Genomic DNA, 23,025 nt, shown 5'->3' with positions numbered 1-23,025 from the left:
TAGAATCCACAAATGTTTATTCCCACGCACACCTCAAAACACTGAATTGTGAGCAACTTCAGTTGGGCTTCTAAGATGAGACCCTTACCCTGTGACACAGACTACGAAGCTCAATTAGCAAAGCGTGGGTCGTCTACAGGAAATCATCTAGATAAAGATTCCATATATTTAGCAATACAGCATGCTTCCACAGCTGGCACTAACCACGGGAAGCAATCAAACTACAAACATTTCCTAAACCTAATCGGCTTCTGTTTTTTCGTTAGGCGAGAGCCCTTTATCCAGCAAAGGCAGCAAAGGGAAAGCAGTCCATTTATTTATTTCTCTTTGCACTGCAATAGCGCTGACCTTACGTATACTTTATAAGCATATGTTAAAACTCTCTTTGCCTTTCTTTTAAACAAATTTGAAAAATTAACCTAAATTGAGAAAACTGTTTGAAAAGGCAGAAATCAGCATCCTTGCAGCACAGGAAAAGTTTGCCAGTTCTCCTCCTCACATCCTGCAGCTCTAATTGAAAAGACAAAAAACAATTAAGTTTGACAGCTTTCAGTTATTCAGAAATACCTGAATTTCTGCACCAAAGATGGTCATCCTACATCCTAATGCAGCATAAATCCATAATTTCTATTCTGAAAATAACACCGCCGAGGAAAAAAAAAAAAAAAAGAGAAAGAAAAGAAAAGCTTCAAAGCTTCAGTGTGCCACTTCTTCAAAACAATGTAAACTGCAAATCCTGAAGCGATCGGAAATGAAAACCTAGTGCATATGCTAATAATCAGGAGGTTTCTATTCAAGACTCGACTAGCTGAACAAGCACAGAATCACAGAATCATTTTCAGTTGGACAAGACCTTTAAGATGACATATAACGAGAGAAGATAATTTCATAAGGAGAGAAAAAAGTCAACTGCATTCCAAAATGTGTTTGTTTGTTTTTTTTTCTGAGAGGAAAGACACCAAATAGTATTTGAAAAAACAGGTTTTTGTGCTGATCTCAATGCGACTTTTATTTAAATCACGGTGTAGCTGTAGCTGGTGGTGATGTGAGCTCTGCCCTAGGAAATCCTGCGGGGTCCAGCTGAGGGCTGCCAACAGAGCATACGTGATGAGAGACTGCCCAGGCACTACCCTGCCATTTCCACCCTGCCGCACATACCTGACTATTCACACTCAAGAAGGCGGAGGCCTGAAGCAGATCCCAGGTTCAGCTCATGCCTCTGCAATTCAGTGACAAGGTGGAAGAGACAGAGCTCACACATTTCAGCAAGGGTTAGTCATGTCCGTTAAGGCTCACTTTCAAGCTACCCCATAAATTATAAATATAATTAAATCAGACAGAATATAAGCTGTTGGCACTTAACTTATTTGCAATAAATGCTTGGTTTGGGTAAATGGACTGTGTTTCAGCCTTTTACGTACCAAGCACCAGCTTACAACACTCTCATTATGAGGCTGAGAATTCTTCTACTGTAAATCTTTTTTAATGGGGGCTGGAGGAATGACTTTGCAGTTGTTTGTCACTAACCAGTCGGAACCACGTGAAGAAAGCAGTGTGTGCACACTGACAGGCGGCCAGCGGGAAATCTCTATGTCAAATACAGGAGACCGTATCAGGATCTTTGCAACTGTACAATCCTATGCAAAACAAAAGCGTGAAGCACCTCCATTACAGCACAAGGTTTTGTTTAAAAACAAGGACCTTACTATCTGCTAATCTTCTGCTCTCCACTGTGTTCTAGATAAAATGCGAGAGATCTGATTTTGCACAGAACCAGTAATGCGATGCTGTTAAACTCCTACTCTTTATGGGTTTATAAGCCCATTGCAAATAATTTGTTCCAGGATGCAATTTGGTAAAGAAGAGCTCAGTCCACAGATGATTTTAATACAACATTTGCCAAAGAAACAAAATCCTGTTAAATAACATTACATTGTAGAATTTCTTTTCTTAGGAGGGCCAGAGGAAGTAAAACTAAGGACAGTATCTTTCTCCTCCTCCTCAGTTATTTTTTCTGGCTTTCCATAGTCAATAAATCTGTAGGCAGGAAATGCATTTCTACATATTATATTTTAGCCAATGGTGAATGCAAACCACAAGATATTATTTACATCCTTCTTCAGCTTCCAGTCCTTTCTGTGGCTTCAGTCTCCCAACCATCACAACTATCCCAGATCTCAGGAAATCTTATAAAGAAGTCACTAACGTCTCTGCAGACGTCCCCTGCCTCTAACAGCTTAACTAGCCAAAGAATCATTCTCCTAGCTGAAATAACAGCTTCACTGTTTAACATTAAATATTCCAGGCCACTATCCCACCACAGAAACATATTCTGAAACTCATAACTTGATTTTATAATACTTGAGTTTCTAAAAAAAATGGTATAAAAGAAAAGCCGTATTCAGAGCATGTGCTGAGACGAACAAGAAATGAAAAATAGAGAGGGATACGAAGTATTTACCTCTAGCGCAGCCTCTCCTGCTGCGTGCCTGGGACAGAAGCGTCACTCACGGGAGATGAGGCCTTTTGTCAGTCAATGTGGATCAGCTGCTTCTGGGAACTAACCCCCTTTGCTAGACTAGTTGCACTAACTCAACCCAAACTTGGAATCCATCACACTGGTTGGGTTCAAAGGGCAAGAAAGGGAGCAGCCACTCAGGCTTTGTGCCACCCGGTTAGCCCAGGCACGATCACACACTGGGCAGCCAGGAGGCAGACACAATTGAACAGGAGAATAAAGCACCTCCAGCTCCCCACCTACATGAGTGAAAAGCGAGGGCGATGATAACCCAGACCTCAAAATACAGCTTTAAGGGAGCCTGAGTCAGAAGGCATCACAAACAGCTGTCCCTGCTGTTCTAGCCCCTGCCAGCCAGCCCTCACAGATGTGCAGGAACGTCTGTGGTGGTACCAGCACCATGCATTCCGACAGAACCACACGCAGGCTTTCCAATTCATACAACAGAGTCATAGAATCATTTAGGTTGGAAAAGACCAATTCACATCGAAAGGTAAAGGTAGAGACACTATAGCTACATTTTTCCTAAATGCAACAGCTCAGTTGTTTCACCTTGTTTCCCGGTTAAAAAAGAAGAAAAAATACCCACAGCATTACTACATAATATGAACTAATGGAAAATATACTCATTTCATTGAAAACCAGTGAAGGAAACATTTTTAAATTAAATGGGCGTTTTTTTAAAAAATCATGTTAAGCCATTAATTTCCTATAAGTTTTAGGTTTTGGTTTCTGTAACTTAAAAATAAGTTTAGGGTTCAGGAAGGGTTTTTGGTTTGGGGGACTGCTTTCTGTTGTTTTTCTATGAAATACGTAACAAAACTCGCCTAAGGGATTAAGACTCTCTACACCAAGTTCCACCCAGAATTAATTTTAATGACCAACATTTTTAAACCCTGAAAACTGGAACCACTAATAAGCCCTTAACTCTGGTGGTGCTAGCAGATGCCACCATATTATGTAATTTTTAAAGCAAAAAAACATCTTTTAGCAAAAGCATTTTAATGAACGTTCTATTAACTAGTCTCCTGGTACTGGGATAAGTCCCCTGGAATGCAACAGAAAAGCTTTCGTAGCTGGTTTGAGGTTTATTTCTGGAGAAGAGCTGTGTACCACACTCGGGTTCTGTTTTGGGATCTCCACTGGGACCCACCAGCAAGCTCTTTTCTCCTTTGTGTCCATTCCTCTATGAACCACCCCCTGGCAAGAAAAAGAAGAAATCGTATCACCCCTCCTTCAAGTTACCAGATAAATAGCTGACAAAGAGCCTAATGTAACTACTGAATCTCTGTCTTCAAGCCCAATTGCAGGCTCCAGCTGTAAGACAAGCTGAATGGATCTGTAATCATTGTCTCTTTCCCTCATGTCTTTTAGATACTGACAGCATTGGGAAACCTCATTTCTAAGTGACAATGTCAACAGATGTGGCAGAACTGGTTATGGGCAAAAGTTACAAGTACGCACGCAATAGGACAAGCCACATTAAACACTGTCTCAGAATAAATGTCATCAAACTCAATGGTTACTGATGGAGCGCTCCATCCTGCTACGCTTTCAGCAAGGGTTCAGCTCCTGCTATGGCAACCTCATTACTAGATGGTATTTTTTTGGTATAAGGAGACCACAGAAATCTTCATCAGATCTTCAGCGGGAAAATGAATGGAGGAGAGAACCACAACCAAGAAAGAGCGGGAGCCGCTCCATCATTCCGTCCTCTAGAAAGCAGCCAACTTCCCCCTCCGTCTCCCTTTTCACCAGTCAATATGCAGTGAGCCTTCAGCCAGCCTGCATCCACAGCCTATTATGGGTCCGGAACTGGCTTCTGGGGCTTGGCCTCTACTTACAACTCCAATCTTCCACACCCCACGCCCCCGCAGAGAGAAAGCAACTTCTGAGTGGCATTCTCTTGTATTCCTTCTTTTCCAAGGATCAAGAGCTGTGGGGGAAGCACTCCACATTTTCACAAAGATGAAACGCATTTGACAACTATCCGTTTGAGTTTTATTCTTTTAGGAATATTTACTTTTATCAGCCAGCAAGTCACCTTGATCTAACAGTTTTTAATAACTACCACAACTTTATCAAACAAGTCATGAGGTAGAGGAACAAGAGTTAACAGGTATATCCTCCTTCTCAGGTATGCACACTACATTTACTTTTGTCAGGCAGTTAGTGATATTTTGGGGAGAAAGTGGAAAGGACCTACCGATAGGCTGACCTACTGCATGTGGTTTCACTTGTTAAAGAGTCAGCAATCCATGCTTTTGGGGTTCAACAGGCTGAATTCCTACAACGTTACGTACACAGAGCTACACTGGAGAATCAGATACTTCTGCTAGTGCAAATGCATGTGCTCGCTGAGAGGTGTTAGCCAAAGAAAGCAGATTACATCTGCTCTCCAAAGGCTGAACTGGCTCCCGGTTCACTTTCGGATGCCATTCCAAATGTTGATTTATAAAGCTGTATGGTACACAACTAGAGCCAAGGCTACCGTAGAGAGGATCTCTCTTTCCGCGTATGGTACAGCAGAAAGGATGTTTCTGCTAACAGCTCTAGGACTCGGCTCCGGAGAAAATGGAGAGACAGGTTCCCTCTGCCTCAGGCCTTCAACTTCAGCTAGGTCCCTTTCCAAGAGGAACACAACTGCAGGGCTGCCCAGCACAGGGACTTTCTGTCTGTAGGGTTTTAATGAGAAGACCGAGATGGCGAGGTAGCTAAAGGGTCACGGAAGAGTCAGTCCAAGGTAGTGATGGTTTAAGAGACCAAGTACTCTTATTGGCATACGTGTCCACAGATTTGGAGAGCCAAAACAAATGGGAAAAAGCATAAAGTAGCACATCTTTTTATTTTGAAAGAAAAATAAGTCTCTCTTGCTACTTTCTACCTGCCCATGACATTCTCTGAGCTCATCTATTTGGCAGGTCAGTATGACACCACAACCATAATAATATAATCAGGAAGGCCCAAACCAATGACATTCACTATTACGCCAAACCCAGACACTCAGATAATGCCTAACTTGAGCTTTACTGTCAAGCAGTACGCCTGCTTACTGCATACTTGCTCATAGGAGCCCATATGAAGTCTACCATCCAGACTCCTTGCTCAAGCAACGATACTCTATAAAAAAAAAAAAAAAAGAAAAATTAAAAAAAAAAGCTCACACTTCTGTTACTTTGCATTTTCTCTAAGTCTAAAAATTGGTAGAGTGTATGACAGGTCCACCCCATTTTTCTTAATGATGTTTTTATTATTCTTTCACTCAATTAAAACAGAAATGGATATTGCATCTTCTGACTGTATAATTGTTATTGTAATCTGTTTTCGATCACTGCTTGGGAAATGGGTCCAAAACAACATAAACTATCCACAGCCTCAGAATACAAGTCATTTTCTTTTACTACGACACTTAAAGAGACATCTATCATGTTGCTCTGCTAGCACGTTTGTATTATGGCAAAAAAGTTATTTGTAAGTTGGGAAAAGACATTATGAAAATCACCTTTTACTCCAAAGTATTGTATAACTCATAATTTATAACTACATTTCTTAATAACCACTCAAAATAATAAGGCTGGAAATTGCGCACATCTAATTTTAATATATAAATAATGGAAATGCATATAAACCAAAATATGCTCAAAATATGAATTTATATTGCTCTCGAAAAATAGTCTGGTTATAGTTTTGAAAATTATATGCTTCATTTCCAATATATGCCTGTCAGCTGAATTTATGACAAAACACTCTCTGTGAGTTTAGATTACCAGGATGGTAAATACTTCTATGTGAGTTTCCTCACTTATGTGAAGTTTCTGTCCAAATGCAGACAAAGTCAGCAACTTTTAGAGAGTGAAGTGTTGGCTATACACAAGTAAAGACAGACTAATCCAGCCGCTTCCCAACATTATACAAATAGAATAGAACATCTGAGAGCGAGAGAGAGAAAGTAACCTTATGGCTGTATGCAGCTATACAAATCACGGGGTTTGATACAAGAAACTCCCCTCGCAACATTTCTTGCCAGATTTAGTACTTTTGAAAAGATCTGCTGTCAATAGAGCGTCTTTTCATCTCAGCATGTGTCTTTGAGGAACAAATAAGGAAGGAGCATATTTAAGTGGGAGACATTTCTACTGCACTCTGAAAATGCAGTGGGCGTATGGTTATCTCAAGAGATGCCGCAGCTTCATATAAAATATAGTCTGACAGGTTATTTTTATTAATCTTTTTCTAAGCTTTTTTACCTTGCTGACATTGCTACTAACAAGGCACAGTTGTGCTCAGACTGTTTAATATTGCATGTCCGTCTGATACAAGGACATCAGCTAGAGCAAAATGACTGACAATTTTTACTATTAGCCAGGTAATTCTCTATTTAGAAAACAAGTCATATGCCTAAAGTCTTATCTAGAGCTATCTGTCTCTTTTTGTCAAGTTCTTTCTGTTCCCTTCACACAGCTTCTACAAATGATGACAATCTATCTTTTTCCTAACATTGCTGCATGTAACATCAATAATCATTCAGCATTTGCCAGGAAATTTAAAATATCTCTTGAGTTCAGATACAAGATCTCTACCCTAACATGAGGCTTACGGAACGAGCAATGCAGGGCTCACACTCCATCTTTTAAGCAATCCTGTAAATGTTTTGTGTAGCTTTATTCCAAGTAGAAAAGTCTCCTGGAAAGAGGTTTTATGTAAGTCCTCAGATATTAGCAACATCAATGTTCACATCTTTAAAAATCAGAGTAAAATCACACTTTAAAAAGAAAAAAAGAATAACCTCCTAAACATTGTTTATAAGGGTTTCACAATGTCAGCAGCCTTAAATTGCTAATAGACAAATGCTGACATCTCGGTATATTTATACATCTTCAGGGGATACCAGCAGAGCTAGTGCAGGTATTTAAAAAGAAAAAACAACTTAAAATACTAGTTTATGTTTTTTCTAAAGTTCTCTAAAATAAAGGGAATAAAATTGGAAATATGAAATCATTTTCCCTTATTAATACTTGGATCGATGCAAATGAAGACAGGGGACAAAGTACACACAGCAGCTGCAATACCTGTTTTTGTACAAAGTGTAGGAACTCTGGGAAAAAATAATTCCTAACTATAGAACTGTGACTATATAGACAACATGACTTGCTGTCTGGGAACATAACACACATTAAAGCAGTTCAACACTTGTGAATGGCCACAAGAGCCTCATCTAGACGGGCTAACAATCCCCCCGAATTCAACGGCAAAGCGTATTTTCTCTCTTTCGTACCACTAATCAACGTAAACTCATTTGTATGTAACCCCACACCAGAGACGTCGCTGATGAGCATTCTGCAACAAGTACAAAGCTTGTTGGAGGGCAATTTTATTTTTTTTTTTAGTATGGCTAGAGGCTAAAAGACATTTCTCAGAAGCCATCAAATACTCATCTGCCTTTTGTCTGTTGTGACTATTTCTTACATCTGCGTCAGCGACACAGATGTGGGGACCAGCATCGTGGGGACCAACGCGTCTGACCCAGGACATTTCATGCAGTACGAACCAATTACCACAAGACAATTTTTGCAAAGCCAGAAAGGGCATCGGTTCCTCGTTCAACACACTGGGCTGGCTTCAAAACCACTTTGAGCTTCAGAAGGGGAGCAGGCTTGTTCAGTAGTTACAGAATCCGAATCAGGCACAGGTTATCTTGAACAAACCCCCATCGTATCAATTCAAAGGGACTCGGTAATACTTTATACCTTGAAAAACTGGGCCTTTAATCCTAAAACACAGCAGTAGTTAGTAATTTAACTAAATTATGATGAGGGATTGTAATTAAAGGCCTAACTTATCTATGCCTTGCAATTTGGGATACGAAATAAAATCTTCCTAAGTTTTACAGATTTTTGGTTATTTTGAAAAGTTTAAAAATAAGATTTAAAAGCAGGTTGGGGACTGCTCAATCACAAAAATAAGAATTTTCCTAAACAGGTCACACAGCTGTTTGGCGAATATAAATACATGACTGCAGTAAAACTGTCTTCATTTTACAACATCATAGATGCCATATTGTATTACCATCTTCTGTGTTAACGCGAGTGACAAAAAATCTTACTGGTCCAAGTACTTTACTTAAGCTCCAAGTCACCATTGTGGCCCTTCTCCTCCCCGTTCCGCACAGACAGCTTTAAGGAAAACAGCAATAATGGGAAGTAACTGCAAAAATAAATATTCAGACTAGCATCTCCATGAAGAGTATTAAACTCAAATACTTCTAAAGGTATTTCAAAGTAACTGATACCATCTGAAAGTCTGTGCTACAAACCAGAAATTTTAAATATGACATAGTTGTCTGTTGAAATGACGACTTGATTACAATTACGTTATGCCGGTTTTTTTCTACTTCTAAATCTAGATAAAATATTTGGTACAGTAAAATAATTTAAGTAGAATATACAGACTCACAAAAATCAAGTATTTAGGAAAGGAAATAATTGCTTATTCATAACAATAAAAGCTTAATACTGCTTTTCTTCCTTCGATGTTGGAATCCTTCATCTAAATGCTGAGAAATATGTCATTATTTAATTTCTTGAAAATACGTTTCCTCACTGGCATCTTTATAGTTTTTAATATAATTTTGCCACGTTCTTCAGGCAGAAAAACAATTCTGGGGAGTCACTGACAGAATCACCTTAACAGGAGTTTTCAAGCAATCGCCCTATAAATAATTGACAGTAAATCTACTCTGTTCTATCCTAGTCAAACTAAGAAAAGGCAGGACCCAATTTAAGAAGGGAAGGGGGAGAATTAACACAGACTTTTTCAAAGATGTTGCTTTCTTTTCCTCCCCTTTGATTCACGATAAGAATAACAGCATCTAGTTAACTAACGTGGCCGTGGTATGGGGTGGGGAGGAAGCGGGGAGATGACTTGAAACACTTAGGAACTGTTGTGGGGGAAAAAATAAAATCTTACTACAGCTCATCTCAAATCTTGAATTCAAAATTATCGGTGGCTTTCCGCAGATGCAACTTAGAGTCCCAAAATTACTCTAAACATCAAATTATGCCTAGGTCACCGAATGGGTGGATACCCTGTATTCTGTTTAATGTGTATGTTCAATTGCACGTATATTTTAACCAACTGTGTCTTTATTTTAATAACAGACCAAGTAGTGAAAACACATAAAGAAAGACTATTTTTCTACCTCAGCAAAAATGCAGCTGATACACTACTTGACCCTCCAGGAGTGACGGCTCTGTTTATTCTATTTACATGACATAATCTGATTGGAAAAGGGGGGTGGGGGTGGAAATCAGCAAAAAGACCAGAAACTCATTTTTAACCATCGGTCATGAAAAAGAAATCACTGTCTTGCTTTTCTTACTGTTCCTGTTAAATTAGAGGTCTCTTCCTCATCATGTATCAGAAACGTGTTAAATCCAAGCATTTACATTTCCTCACAATCCCCACTGAATTATATTGAAGTTCAAGGCAACATTTTCCAACTATTCTGCAACAGAAAAAAAACATAAAATGTATTCACGTACTGACGGTTCCTGAACTAACAGGGATTTGCGACTTCCATGCTTCTGTATCTCGATGCATTTAATTCTTTCAAATAGCTACGTACTTCTTCCAGGCAGCAGGAAGATATTCTTCATCTAGGATCTAGGCAGGAAGACTATCTAAAACTTAACCTTTCACTTTATTCAATTCGTAAGGACAAAGGAAACATGCTTCCTTACTCCACTCAGGATGCCATTTAGAGCTTAATATTAACTAACTGTTTAGAGCAGAGGAGCAAATTTGATCAAGCTGTACTCCTCTGTCTGCATAGGAGTGGATTTTCTGTCCACTAAAGTACTTTAAATCCTTGTAAAAGATGTAAGAGGTAGCACAAACTCTGTGACATTTTTGCAGAAATATTTAGAATGGATTTTGACAAACAGCTCTTTACCCATCCTCGGCCGGCATTTCTGTTGCCCCAGACGTACGTTAAAACAGATTTCTAACTACACCTAAGCAGACAAGACCATGAGATATCAGAACTTTACAGGGCTTACAGCAATTAGCAGCAGCGCTTCGAAGAGTCACTGCATCCACATTTCTGGTACATCCGACTTTGTACGAGCACGGTAACCACAGCTACTGATTAACATTCCGATCATACAATTTAGTTTGAATTGTCTGAAAGTTTTCTCCTCCATTAATATTCTGTAAATTAAATCACACATTTTAACAGTTAAAAGAATAAGAACATATCACTATCAGACTGCATCAAACTAATCTAACCAGTAAAACTTTTGCAATCATTTCCTGCCCAAAATTTGAATGTGTGTCTTGGCTATATTTTGGTTCTACGTTTTTATTTCAGCAAAACCAAACTTCAAAACAGCTCATTCTGCATACTGGCATTTTAAGTTGCATTCAGAGGCTTTGAATGCTTATTTTCTATGCTCTTCAAAATCAATGCATACATATATATGTGCACATCCACTCATACACAAACAGGTTCATGAATTGCAATCAACAATTTTGTAAATATAAGTTTTCTAGCCATTAATCATCCTTTTTTTTTTTTAATCCTTATGGAGTGAATTACTAACTGAGAGGAGACGCCAATTCTAGTAAGTGAATGTTACCCAACAGGGATATAAAGCTGTCAACACCATAGTGCTCTTGCTTGCTCTAAACTCTCTCCCAGGCTTCATATGTTTTTTAAAGCGGTATTAGCCTTTTTTTTTCCCGGGGACCTTTATAAAACCTGCCTCTCCTGAACATCTGAGCACTTGCGCTTTGTTACATACAGGTTTTAAAACAGACCGGTTAGATAACTGCTGAAACATTTTAGAAAGCACTGGGTTGTCCACCAAAATTGGACTCTAACACATTGGACTGACGCTAACAACATCGTAAACAGTACAGAAACTTTTAAATCCCCTATTAAACACAACCTTTAAGACCCCGTTTATCTTTTTAGTGACCTTCACTAGTTTATTATAGCTGCTATAATGGCCCTTTGAATTAAGTACATTCAGGTTAGGAATAAAAAAAAAAAGGAGAGTCATAAGGCAAAATTTCTCATGAGAACAATTGATTTTCTGTCTGCACTACAAAAGCTTATTTTAAAACACTGTTTCACTCATAAATCTAGAGAGAAAGCTAAAAACACCTACAGCACTATAATATTTCTCTACTTCTCAGGGAAGTCACTGGAAAAATAATTGTAGCAAACACCGCGATTATAAAACTTGTTACCAAAGGTCATCAGTCTCATCACAGCACCATAGTTGAGGGCTTATCGCTCTGTTCACAGGGATTAAGTTCAGAAACAGATATTATTACACCAAAAAGCCACTCGACAAGTAGGAAGGAATTTCAGCTTTTACATATCTAAGGCCCAAAGTGAGACAAAAATAAGGATTGCTAGCATTTTTCTTTGCTTTCAAAACATTTAGATACACTTTATAGAATAAAACCATAAAATCAAAACTAAAATGGTCTCTACTTTCCAGTAAAGCATTTCAATTTTTTTCCCAATTGAAGTTCACATTCAATAGACATTAGCACTTCTTAAAGCTTGAAAAATAAGAATAAACTGAAAGACTGACAACCAAAGCTTTAGATGTCATTTCACTACAATTTTCAATAGTTTCCTTTTTATCAAACACTAGAAACAATACTAAAAGAGCTTTTATTAGTATTTATTTGAAGAAAAGTTTTATACTAATTTGGTGGTATATTAAAAGTAAGCCTTTCCGCAAATGTCTACAGCTGCATTTCACAACTCGAGTGAAAAAATTACTAACACCGCAGCGATCACTGCAAATACACACACTTCCAGAAATACCCGAAACGCTGCGATCTGAATTCAGAAAAAGATCACTTGGTCACACAGGTGCTTAAAGATCAAACTTGAAAAAGAGCAGAGGAAAAAAATATCTGGAAATTAGCTATGTTGATTTATCTTGAGAGCATTTCCAGGAGGAAAAAAAAATGAAATCAATTTTAAACAGCACCATTATCTTATTAAAAAAATCTGCCTTAACTGATTTAGTATTGAGTATTATAGAACCTAGGTAAGTATTCAGACAAGAATAATTTTCTTCTTGCTTTCAGTATCAATAAGGAGTAATGAATAAACTTTAATATGAATAGCCTAAAACCAAAAGAGATTGAGACTGTTTAAAGAACGCCAGCTAAGGGAAAAAAAAAAATTACTCGTGCATTTCTTATTCCCCCACACTTTTACACTGCGGTCTACACCAACTTTATAAATGAGCTGAAGAGTAATGAATGAAAATGTAAGCTCTTAAAAGTTTGCTTTCAGAAATGAGAGTCCTTGTCTTAAGTGGAAGAAACCTTCCATAACTTGACAGGCCAGAATCAAGCTGAACAACCAATATTACTATAAAAGCCGGTGAATTTCCCTTGGCTAACACGGCTGGAATTAGAAAGCAATGTATATATTCCAAAACATTTTAAAACATTCCTTTAAAGTATATTTCTATAACTGCCCCAAGGAAAAACATTTTAGCTCCAGTTCTAACATTCTTTTTCAAATCAAGCAACTATAATGCCTCAGTCTCGAGAAAGGCATCCAAAACTACATATATTATTTTTTATATGATTAACTAGTTCATTTTTTAAATTATTCAACAAATTATTTCTCCACCAATTTGTAAGTGGAATAGCACTACAAGTCTTTCACTGCAAAGCTGTCTCTTCTTTTTCCATACATTAGAAGAACACGGAGAAGAGGTTTAAAAACCAGGCATACAGTCATCCAAGAAACATTAAAAAATGTTGAGATCTCTTACCCTTCATTAGGTATATAAATGAATCCTACGTTTTTAAACTAAAATAAAATCTGCAGCCCCTTAGCAAACTTCAATTAGGAAGCCTATTGAGCCAAAGAGTTCTAAAACAAGCATCTAATGGTAAAATTGCTAAATAAACCCCACGTAATAGAGAGTCATGTGACAATCGTATCAAAGTATCTCTTGAACTGTCATTTACACAAACTCTTTGTCTATAAACAACTACATTTGTGTGTTACCACTCTGCACATTTTAAAACACAAATACAGAGAGGTGTTTTTTTAAAAAAGGTAACCTTACTTGTGGCCTGTCCTGCATTATTTTGCTTACAACATCTGGCTAATCCCAAGACTTTGAAATATATTTTTCCTAACACCAGGCTGCACGGTGTTCAACGTGACAGCATCAGAGTTAAGATGAAAAGAAGAGGTATTTAGGAGAAGTGACTGGAAAGTTTAACTCCTTGGAAGAAAAGGGGGGGGGGAGTAAGCAACGACGCGTGTCGCTTAAACATACTCCAAACACAAAATTGACAAGCAACTAGGCAGCAAAGTACGTATAAGAGTTATTCTAGAGAATTGCAGGAATGCTGCAAAAACTAACACTCGATAATCGTGCAGGAAGAGATGAACCTTGCACGCGTTTTGCCCTGTCCTCTTTTACAACTGCTACAAAATAGTATTTACGGTAAGTTAAAAAAAAATAAATAAAATAAATCCCTGAACTCAAACATCAACACTACCATTTTTCCCACCCCGCAGACCCCGTTCTCGGAGCTGGGACGGCGGGTGTAACACCCCTAAACTCGTGTCACCCCCACCCGGGACACCAGCCTGCAGGCGATGCCCTCCTTTGTTGGCGCTGCCCCGGCCGTGCCCTCCAGCAGCCGCCGGCCATGCGGGGCGGCGGCGGGGGTGATGCCCCGCCGGCGGCGGCGATCCGCCGGTTCTCATGCAGAAAGCGCCGAGGCCCGGCTCTCCCCCGGTCGCCCTCCAGCAGGGTTAGGCCTGGCCTTTAGCGAGCCGCCTCGCTGGAGCCCGGGCCTAGGGGTGGCCGCCTTGGGAAGGAGGCCTTTAACCGGCGAGTTCTGCGCCCCGCAGCCCTTCCACCGACCCCGCGCACCGCAGCGGTGGGGCAGCAGCCACAAGGACCTGCCGGCGCCTCGGCGCACCGTGTGCCGACCCGCCCGCCACATGCCACCCCCCGGGCACGCCGCTCCGCCCGCCCCGGCCAGAGGGGCCGCCCGGCAGGGCCAGGCCGAGCCGAGCCGGCGGTCCCGCCGTGATCGCGGCCGCATGGTTACCTCCCACGGGCTTGGTGACGGCGCCGTTGGGCCTCCCGCGGGTGCCCATGGGGCTGCCGTTCTGCTCCAGCCTGGCCACCTTCCCCGGTGGGGGCCCTTTGACATCGGGGCTGCCGCTGCCTCTGTCGGGGCTGTCCCGCAGGCAGGGGCTCTCACTCCTCCGCTCCATGCTCGGAGACGCGGCTCCCGCTGGCAGGTCGCAGTAGAAGGAGCACGGACCTAGGGGCGAGAGAAACAACGGGCGCTTCAGCGGCCGCCGGCCCGCGCCGCCGACCGGCACCGGAGACCCCGCAGCGCGTCCCCCGGGCGGCTCAGCCGGGCGAACGCCGGCCGCCCGCGATGCCGCCCCGCTCCCGCCGCCGGAGCCGGCCCCGATAAAAGTAGAGCGGTTCGGCCCCGACGGACCCGAGGCGGCCCGGCAGTCTTACCCGCACGGCCCGCGGGTCCCAACCTGCCGCGGACGGGGGCGGGCGGCGCTGCGCCCCGGTCCCCATCCCGCCGGGGAGGTTGGCCGGCCAGCCGGCAGGCAGCCAGCCCACCCACCCGCCGCAGCCAGGTGCTGCGCCCCGGGTCCGGCCTCAGCCCCGGCCCGCCCCCGGGGGCCGCGGGAAAGAAGCTGCCAGCCCGGGCGGCCCCGCTGGCACGGCCCCCCCGCGCCGGCCAGCTGTGCAGCTGCCGAGTAGCCGACGGCTGGCGAGGAAGCCTCTAGCGAGCGGCTCCCGGGAGCTGCCGCCGTACTTACTGCTTATAGCCTGTCTGTAAGTTGGCTGAGTTGGGCTCTGTCCATGGATCAGAAGTAGAGAATCCAGGGTGGAAAGTTTTCTTGTTTCCTCCTCTCACGCCGCTTTCTTCCCTTTTACTCCTTCCCCCCACCCCCAAGCCCCCTCCTTGCCCTCCTCCGGGGGTGCCGAGGCGGCGGGGCCGGGCCGGCTGCCCGCGGCGGCAGGGGCCAAGAGCCCCGTCCCGGAGGGTCCCGGGTGGCGAGCGGAGCGGGGAGGTCGGGGCGAGGGGGCGGGGAGCCGCGGGGCCGCCGGCTGCGGCGCGGAGGAGAGGGGAGAGGGAGCCGACTTCTCACACCTTCAGCGGAGAAAATCAAAACCGGGGGGGAGACGGGAGGGTAGGGAGAAGAAGAGGAGGGAGCGCCGCTCTCCCGGGCTCCGCGGCGGCGGCGGGTGCCTGGCGGCGCGGGGAAGCGGCGGCGGCGGCCCCCGGTGTGTCACTTTCAATCGCTCCCTCCTCTGCCAGCGACAGCAGCGGCAGGAGGGACTCGCCACAGAGAGCGGAGAAACGGTTATTAGTTGCGTTGAGTCATCGAGGCAGAGTGAGTCCTTTTTGGGGTTGTCCTTGGTTTCGGGTTTGGTGTGTGTGTGCGCGCCCGTGTGTGTGTGTGTGTCTGCCTGTCTGTCTGCGCGGCGTTCCCGTCCCAGGGCTGTGCATCCCAAACATCGCCACCCCTCCTCGCCTCCCGACACCCCTCCCCCTGCCCGCCCCCCCGCAAAAATCAAGTCTCGGTGCTATCTCGGGATCGGGCGCAGACGGGCGCGCAGCAGCCCACCTCCTCCCGGCCCGGCCGGCCCCGCTGCGCGCAGGGGTGGGAGGCAGAGCCCCACCTGGCAGGAAATTAAACACCAATAAATAAATAATACATCTCGCACACGAGAAGCGAGCGCGGTGCCGCACTGTGAGAGAGAGGGAGGAAGAGAGAATGGGAGAAGGGCGGGCTAGGTGGGGAAGGGGAAGCGCGGTAGGACGACGCGGTGGTGACAGGAGGGACCCAGGGCAGAAGGGCGCAAGGACAGGGGCAGTCGGGCTGGGGGAGGGTCGAGGGGGAAGGAGAAGAGGAGGAGCCGGGAGAAGAAGGGGAGGGTGGGGGATAGAGGAGAAGCCGGAGTTGGGGAGACCGGACCGACCGGGGAGGAGCAAAGCAGCCACCGGCATCCAGTCCAGGCGCCCGGGTCGATCCGATGCAGCCGGTGCGGCCTCGCCGCCTCCTGCCACCCGGACTCTTCCCCACCCCGGAGAGCCGAGCGGCGGCAGGGACCCTCCCGCGGCCTCTGCTCGCCGGGGCGAGGCGGCAGTAACTTTTCGCGGTGCGGCGGGGGCTGCCGTCCCGAGGACCTGTCGCGCTTCCTCCGGGGCTCCGAGAGCGGGCGAGCGGCCCGGCCCCAGGTAGAGCCCCGCCGCCACCGCCCTCCTCTCCGCGCCCGGCTCCAGGCAGCTACTGGGCTGGCCCTGAATAATTGATGGCGGGGGCCGGGAGGAGGTGAGAAGCGGGCAGGGAAGCGCTGCTGCTGCCGCCGCTAAATTATTTAATAGCAGAGCTCCGGGTAGGGCATGACAGCGCTGGCTAAGTGCAGCCAGCGAGGGGAGAAAGCTCCGGCGGGGAAGTCGCAGCGGGGCGGGATCGGGCCCCCTCGCCGGTCCCGCCGAGGCCAGCGGTCGCCCGGCAATCAGTCGCCTCTCCTCCGGGGTGCAAGGTGCACCCGCGCCGCTCCCCGGGGCCGCCGGCGGCGGAGCGGGCGCGTCCCCCCGTGTGTTCCCCCCCGCCCTCGGCGGGGTCGTGCCCGGCGGCGCGCCCCTAGGGCTCGCAGCGCCCCCTGCCCGGCCTGGGGGGCGCCGGGGAATGAACCGGCGGCCCCGCGTCGCCGAGCCCTCCCCGCCCGCCCCGGCGGCGGAACGAGCTTCGCGTTAAGGTGGACCGAGGAAATCCGCTCCGGTGCGGCGGGGGGGGAGGGCGGCGGACGGGCGGCGGGGGAGGAGAAGGGGGGCGGCGGGCACAAGGTGCCCGCCGCTCCCCTTCTCCTCCCCCGCCGCCCGTCCACCGCTGGCTCCCTGCAGGGTTCCGCCCTCCCCGCCGTGCCCCCTTAAGAGCTCTGCCTTTTACGGTGGCGCCGGAGGGTCAAAAAAAAAAGGGGGCTACGGGGGGGAGGGGGCTCCCCCCCGCCCCGGGCACGGCGGGAGCATCGCCACCGCCGGGCAGCCCCGGCGGTAGGTTTCCGTCCGCCCCGTAAACGCCCGAGGAAGGTAGGGTGGGCAGCGGCTGCAGCCCCGAGCCCGCACGCAGCCGTCCGGGTGCGGTGAGCCCCGCCGGTGCTGCCCCGGGATTTGGAGAAGGGGAACGGCAGGTCGTGTCTCCCCCCGCTCCACCCCGCGGAAGCTCGGCCGCCGCTGCCCCCGTCCTTCCCTCCGAGCGGCAGTGACAGCCCGCCGAGCGCTCGGGTCTCCCGGTGGGCTCAGGGCCGCCCTTGGAAGCGGCGCCGGGAGAAGCAGCGGATCCCCGGGCAGGGTAAGAGAAATAATCGCTTCGTTCCACATCCGACCCCCGGCCCGGCCCCGAAAAGCAGCGCCGAGTGCGGCTTCTCCCGCCTCTGCCGAAGGACTCGTGTCTCTCCCCTCCTCGGAAGGAGCAGGGGGACCCGCTGCCGAAATCTGGAAGGGGTGCCAGCCTTGCGCCGGGACAGCGCGCCGTGAACGGGTGTGGGAGCCGGGTCCCACGGCCGGCTGAAGTTTAGGGGTGTCAGAAAAGATGCGGGGGGCAGCGGAAGGCCGGGGGAGCTGGGGCCGCCGCAGAGCCGGGGCTCCGGGAGCTGTCGGAGGAGCGAGCGCCGGTGCCGGGAACGCGCAGGCTGCGGAGGAGGAGAGAGCGCAGCGGCCGCCGCCAGCCAGGTCTCCCGCCGTCCCTTCCAGAAAGGAGTCTCAAAGTTTGGAGAACTCTCGTTTTTCTTTTTAAATAACCCGATCTAACTTTTCTCCCCCCCTTCCCCCCACCCCCCCCAAAATCTGGTAAAGTTCAGCAGCAGCTCTTACACGGAAGTTAACATTTTCCACCAGCTATCGAAATAATTGAATAACGTTTTATTCTTACCTTTGATGTCGAACTACGAATTCCCGCGGATCAATGGCCAGAAAGTTAGAAGAATTGGTGATTTAGGACTTCAGTACTTCTGGAAAAAAAAAATGCCAATGGTTTAGCCAGGATCTTCCCTGTCTGATTCGTTACTATTATTATATCTGATGATGTGGATGGATGGAGAGATTCAATCCAAGCCCATTAATGAGCTATTTTATAAACACCACCGTCTGAAGATCTTCATTTACATTTTGTCAGTGATCCTTTCCTTAACAGTGGAGACGTGTGGCGACAGCGCGATTACAGGACTTTAGTAAAGCTCCTATAAGAGTACGACTGGCTTGTTAATCGATTAATATTTTATTAAGTGTAAATATTTTATAAAGTTTTTAGGAAAACTATCGATTCTAAATTATTAAACTAGTCAGAAGGGCATTTGAATAATGCATACAATTAAATACATTTAAATATATATGTAGCGATTCCTTTATTTGCAATGAATCCCCTGCACCTTTCTCTCGCGTTTGTTTTTTTCCCCACCGGCAGCTGGTTTCTCATTTGCGCGTTCACTGGAATATCAGGATCGCCAAATACGTGTTTATTCCTGTATTTAAAAACGGAACGTTTACAGAAAATACTCTTTTAACTTTTAAATCTCGAGCGGTAATCATTTGAAAATTTCGACGCGGAAGCAAAGGGGCTTGTTAGTAAAACTGAAGGGAAACCAAACCGAGTGCAAATAAATTTTGCTGGTTGGTAACTTCTGTTTTGTAAACACCATTTAATTTAGGCACATTTTATGATACACGATGCTTATTTTTCTTCTACATATTTTTCCCAATAAAAGCCTTTTCTTTCTGTTTCAAATTACAAATGCCTTTTTTTTCCCCCCCAGTGCATGATTTTCACATGTTGTCCTTATTTCCACTGGAAAAAAGGGCGATTATTTCCCATTGCTTTCCCCCATCCGTCCTCAATCTCGCTATAAAAAGAACTGTTTTGGGGTGGGTTTTTTTGTATTATTATTATTAATAATAATAACCTCTTTTTCTTTTTCTAATACGAACTCCAGTACGAGAATTTTCTGTTCTCACACTCCGGTGAGAGCAGGAGTGGGCGCGCTCCGAGTCCTCAGCGCTCCCCGTTACTGAAGTTTATGGACGCCTCAAGTGGTTGATTGCCAAAAATTTTTTGAACAAAACAACCGAACAAAAACACCTCCTTCGAAAGGTTTGGTTTTCATTAACTACCGCTTTTAAAGCCAAAACGCATGGAAGCGATCGCTGCTCCGTGCCTGCGCAGGCTTCAGAAGCGGACGGCTGCAGCTGGGGCTGCCCGTGAGCTGCTGCGGCTCCGCCGCCCGCGATGCCGCCCCCCGGGCCGGGGCCGCCCTCGCGCCCCGCAACTGCGCCCGAAAGCCGGCCGCCGTGCCCGGCAGGATCCGACGGGCTCCTGTGCGCTCTCCTCGCCTCCTCCTTTCTCCCCTTCCGCCCAATGCCTCCCAGAGACCACGGCCTCCGCGGGACGACCCGCCTCACCGCGGCGCTCGGCCGGGGTGGACCCCCGCGACCCAGCAGAGCGCTGCGGCCCGGGCCGCGGCACACCTGGGTCCCGGGGGGCGCCGGCCCGCCGCCTGCGGGCATCGCCTAGAAGCGCGGAGGCCCGGGGCTGCCGCGACGGCACGGCGGGATGGGAGCGGGGTGGCCCTGCGGCCCCGGAGGGGCAGCGCCGAGTCCCCGCACGGGCGGCGGCCGCAGCGGGCACCGCCAGGGCGCCGGGGTATGGAAGACCAGGGCGGCTCCCGCGGGCGAGCGCTCCCGTCTCCCCCCTCCCGCTCGACCCGGGCCCCCTTCCCAGCGGCTGCCATCGCGGCGGGACCCGAGCCCGCGGCCACTCCTCGGGGCCGGGACCGGACCACCCTCCCGGACCCGTCCCAGCATCTTCCCCTTCGCACAGCGCCATCGCGCGGGCACCGGCGCCGGCGCAGCCCGAGGTGGCCGCTGCTCCCGTCGGTCCGGTGCGGCCGGGCAGGGCCAGCAGCACCTGCCGCGGGGGCCTGTCGGGACGCTCCTGCGCCTTGCGGGCTGCGCCGGCCCCGCCGCCCTCCGCTGCGCCCTCGCCCCGCCACCGCCGCTCCGCCCTGCCCTGCCGCCTCGCCCGCCGCGCCGCATGCCGTCGAGGCGCTCGCGGCGCCGCGCTCCTCGCCCTCGGCCCGGCACGGGAAATCCCGCGGCAGGCACTGCGTGGGGACGGATCTTCTGCCCGGCTGCACCTTTTTTCTCGCTCCCCCCGGCCCCCAGGGTCCGGGAAAGGCGCTGCGCAGCCGGGGAGCCGTTCCCCCGCCAGCGGCTCTGCGGAGCGGCCCCGCCATCAAGCTGTCGCCGTCGGGGAAAGCTGTCTAAACCGGCCACTGTAGGAGCCGCTCCGCGCCACCGCGATCCCTCGCCATGACGGCAGGTTTAGAAGGTGAAGCCAAAACGAAACGAAAATGGCCCTGATCCCAACGGCGAGAGGAGCCCAGCCCTGCCCGCAGGACTCCGAGGAGAGAGCTGTGGCTCCAGACGACAGTGCCGGCGGGAGTACGGGTCGAGCCATCACCGTTTCCCAGCCCAAGCCTAAGCGGGCGGCTGGTCGGACGGGGAGCGCGGCGGCCGCCGGGGCGCCTGGCGAGTCCCCCGGCTCCGCCGCAGAGCGCCTCGGCCCCGCGGAGCCGGCGGCGGCGTCTCTGCCGGCCCTGCGCACCGCTCGCCGCCTCCGGCCCCCGTCGGGATCCACGCGGCTCTTTCGTACTGTACCAATTAAGAAAGAAAAACACAAAACCAAAAGCTTCTTTACGGCGTCCGAGCTCCGATTAAACGGTTTCGGGACAGCAGTATCTCTGCAGACCCTGTCCTCGCCTTCAGCCTTCCCCTCACTGATTTTATTTATAAATCTTTTGCCTTTCGCCTTATTTATACGAAAAAGGAGCTGTGGACTATAGAGAGGAAATCTCTACAGCCAGCCATACACAGGGAAGTAAAGGACCCGGCCGGAGCTGTTATTACACTGTTTTTCGGTGCCCGGAAAGCAGCGCAGCCCCGGCCGAGGCGTCCGCAGGGATCGTGGCTCGCCTCCGGGCCGGGCCAGCGGGACGCCTGGTGCGGGGCTGAGCCGGCCGGTGCCGGGGTCCTGCCAGGCTCCCTCCCGCCTTCCGGCTCCCCACTGAGATCTGCAGCTTCCCCGTATTCCTCACACTCGTCTACAGCTCTTGGCTGTCCCCCTGGCCGCGGGTCTGCGTTTTCCCGCAATCACACGCTGCCGTACGAGCCGCAGGAGATTTTCTCCCTGAGATTTCACGCTCATCGACACGCGGCACCTTAACAGACTGGCGAGACTCTTCGGTTTTGTACGGCTTCTCTAAAATAAATCTGTTTAGATTTGTAAACTGTCAGGAGCAGAGAGCACAGACCGAACCGCCTGTGCCCTGCGGCTCTTCTTCTTCAAATTAGCAGTTTAGAGCTGGAAATGAAGGAAGAGCTTCGCCACCTTCGTTGCGATCAAGGAAAATTCCCTAGATCCGAGAAAGAAGTGACTAACAAGTACTGAGATGAGCCCCACCACCCGAGCACCAACTGCGGCTGCTCCTTCGCACCAGCCCAAGGCCACTCTAGTGCCGTTTGCCCGGGCCGGGCGGCGACCTCCGCTCCCCCCCAGAGTGGCCGCGCCGAGCTTCCCGCCTGCCGCGCACTGCCCGAGTTGCGGCACAAACGAATGCGGGAGGGGGCTGCAGAGGCGAGCCGTCCGCCGCAGCCCGGGAGCCAGCCCGGCGCCTGCCTTTTCACCTCAAAGGTGTTTGCGGGGCGCCGGGGGATTCCGCTCTTCCCTCCCTCCACCGCGGTCTCGCTCGGGGTGGGGACGAGAGGCGGCGGAACTCGGCAGGACATGCCGAGCGTGCAGGGCTGAGGACTCGTACCCCGAGGCACGAATCGTTTTAATTGCAACGATTTACGTAAATTAACAAGACATCAGCCCTTCTCCCCCGCCCGGCTCCGACCTGGAAGCACAGCATCACCCGCCCACGTCGGACACCACCGCCTCCCAAACTCTCTCTTCAAGTTCCTGCGGAGACCAGCTAAGAGTAGAGACCCCGGCAGAGCCGGGAGGACAGAGCCGCTTCCGAGCGCCGTTCCCGGGAGCTTCCCGGGGAGCAGCGCTCAGCCCCAGCCCCGCCGTCACCCCCGCCCTCACTCCCCAGGACGGCGCGGCTCATTAGCGACTGATTTCTGTGCAGAGCAGGGTGCCATTTTCCTCCTAAATCCAAACTTTGCCGCTTAACAGACAGACCGATCTTTGCTGCCCGTGTAAATTAAACCACAAGCAGATGCGTACGGCTCTGCGGCACAAAGCAGCCGCTCCCGCCGGCTCCTTCCACGCGAAATGGTGCTCGGGGAGCAGAGCCGTGCCGGGACCGCATGGCCACCCCCTCTGCCGCCCCCCACCGCTCCCCCGAAGCCAAGGGCAGGTCAGCCTGTGACAGAGCTGAGCCCAGCCGGCAGCCGGG

General features: G+C 48.9%; 1 protein-coding gene across 5 annotated transcripts in view; it reads right to left on the bottom strand.

Annotated features, from left to right (window-relative positions):
* Positions 1 to 18,605, bottom strand: part of SATB2 (SATB homeobox 2) — a 137,899-nt gene extending 119,294 nt beyond the window's left edge. For 2 of the 5 annotated variants that reach the window (XM_054209628.1, XM_054209631.1), the window contains exons 1-2: positions 15,378 to 16,025; positions 14,636 to 14,854 (exon numbers count right to left, since the gene is read on the bottom strand). In XM_054209628.1, the coding sequence (XP_054065603.1) occupies positions 14,636 to 14,804 (169 nt within the window). In that variant the 5' untranslated portion in view covers positions 14,805 to 14,854; positions 15,378 to 16,025. Of the gene's footprint in view, positions 1 to 14,635; positions 14,855 to 15,063; positions 15,167 to 15,377; positions 16,026 to 18,500 lie in introns of those variants that run through there. The other 3 variants (XM_054209629.1, XM_054209633.1, XM_054209630.1) reach the window with 2 other exon arrangements.
* Between the last annotated feature and the right edge of the window lie 4,420 nt (positions 18,606 to 23,025).

This window comes from Rissa tridactyla, chromosome 7 (assembly GCF_028500815.1).
Source record: "Rissa tridactyla isolate bRisTri1 chromosome 7, bRisTri1.patW.cur.20221130, whole genome shotgun sequence".
Taxonomy (NCBI): Eukaryota; Metazoa; Chordata; class Aves; order Charadriiformes; family Laridae; genus Rissa; species Rissa tridactyla.
This window is presented reverse-complemented; position numbering and strand designations above follow the sequence as displayed.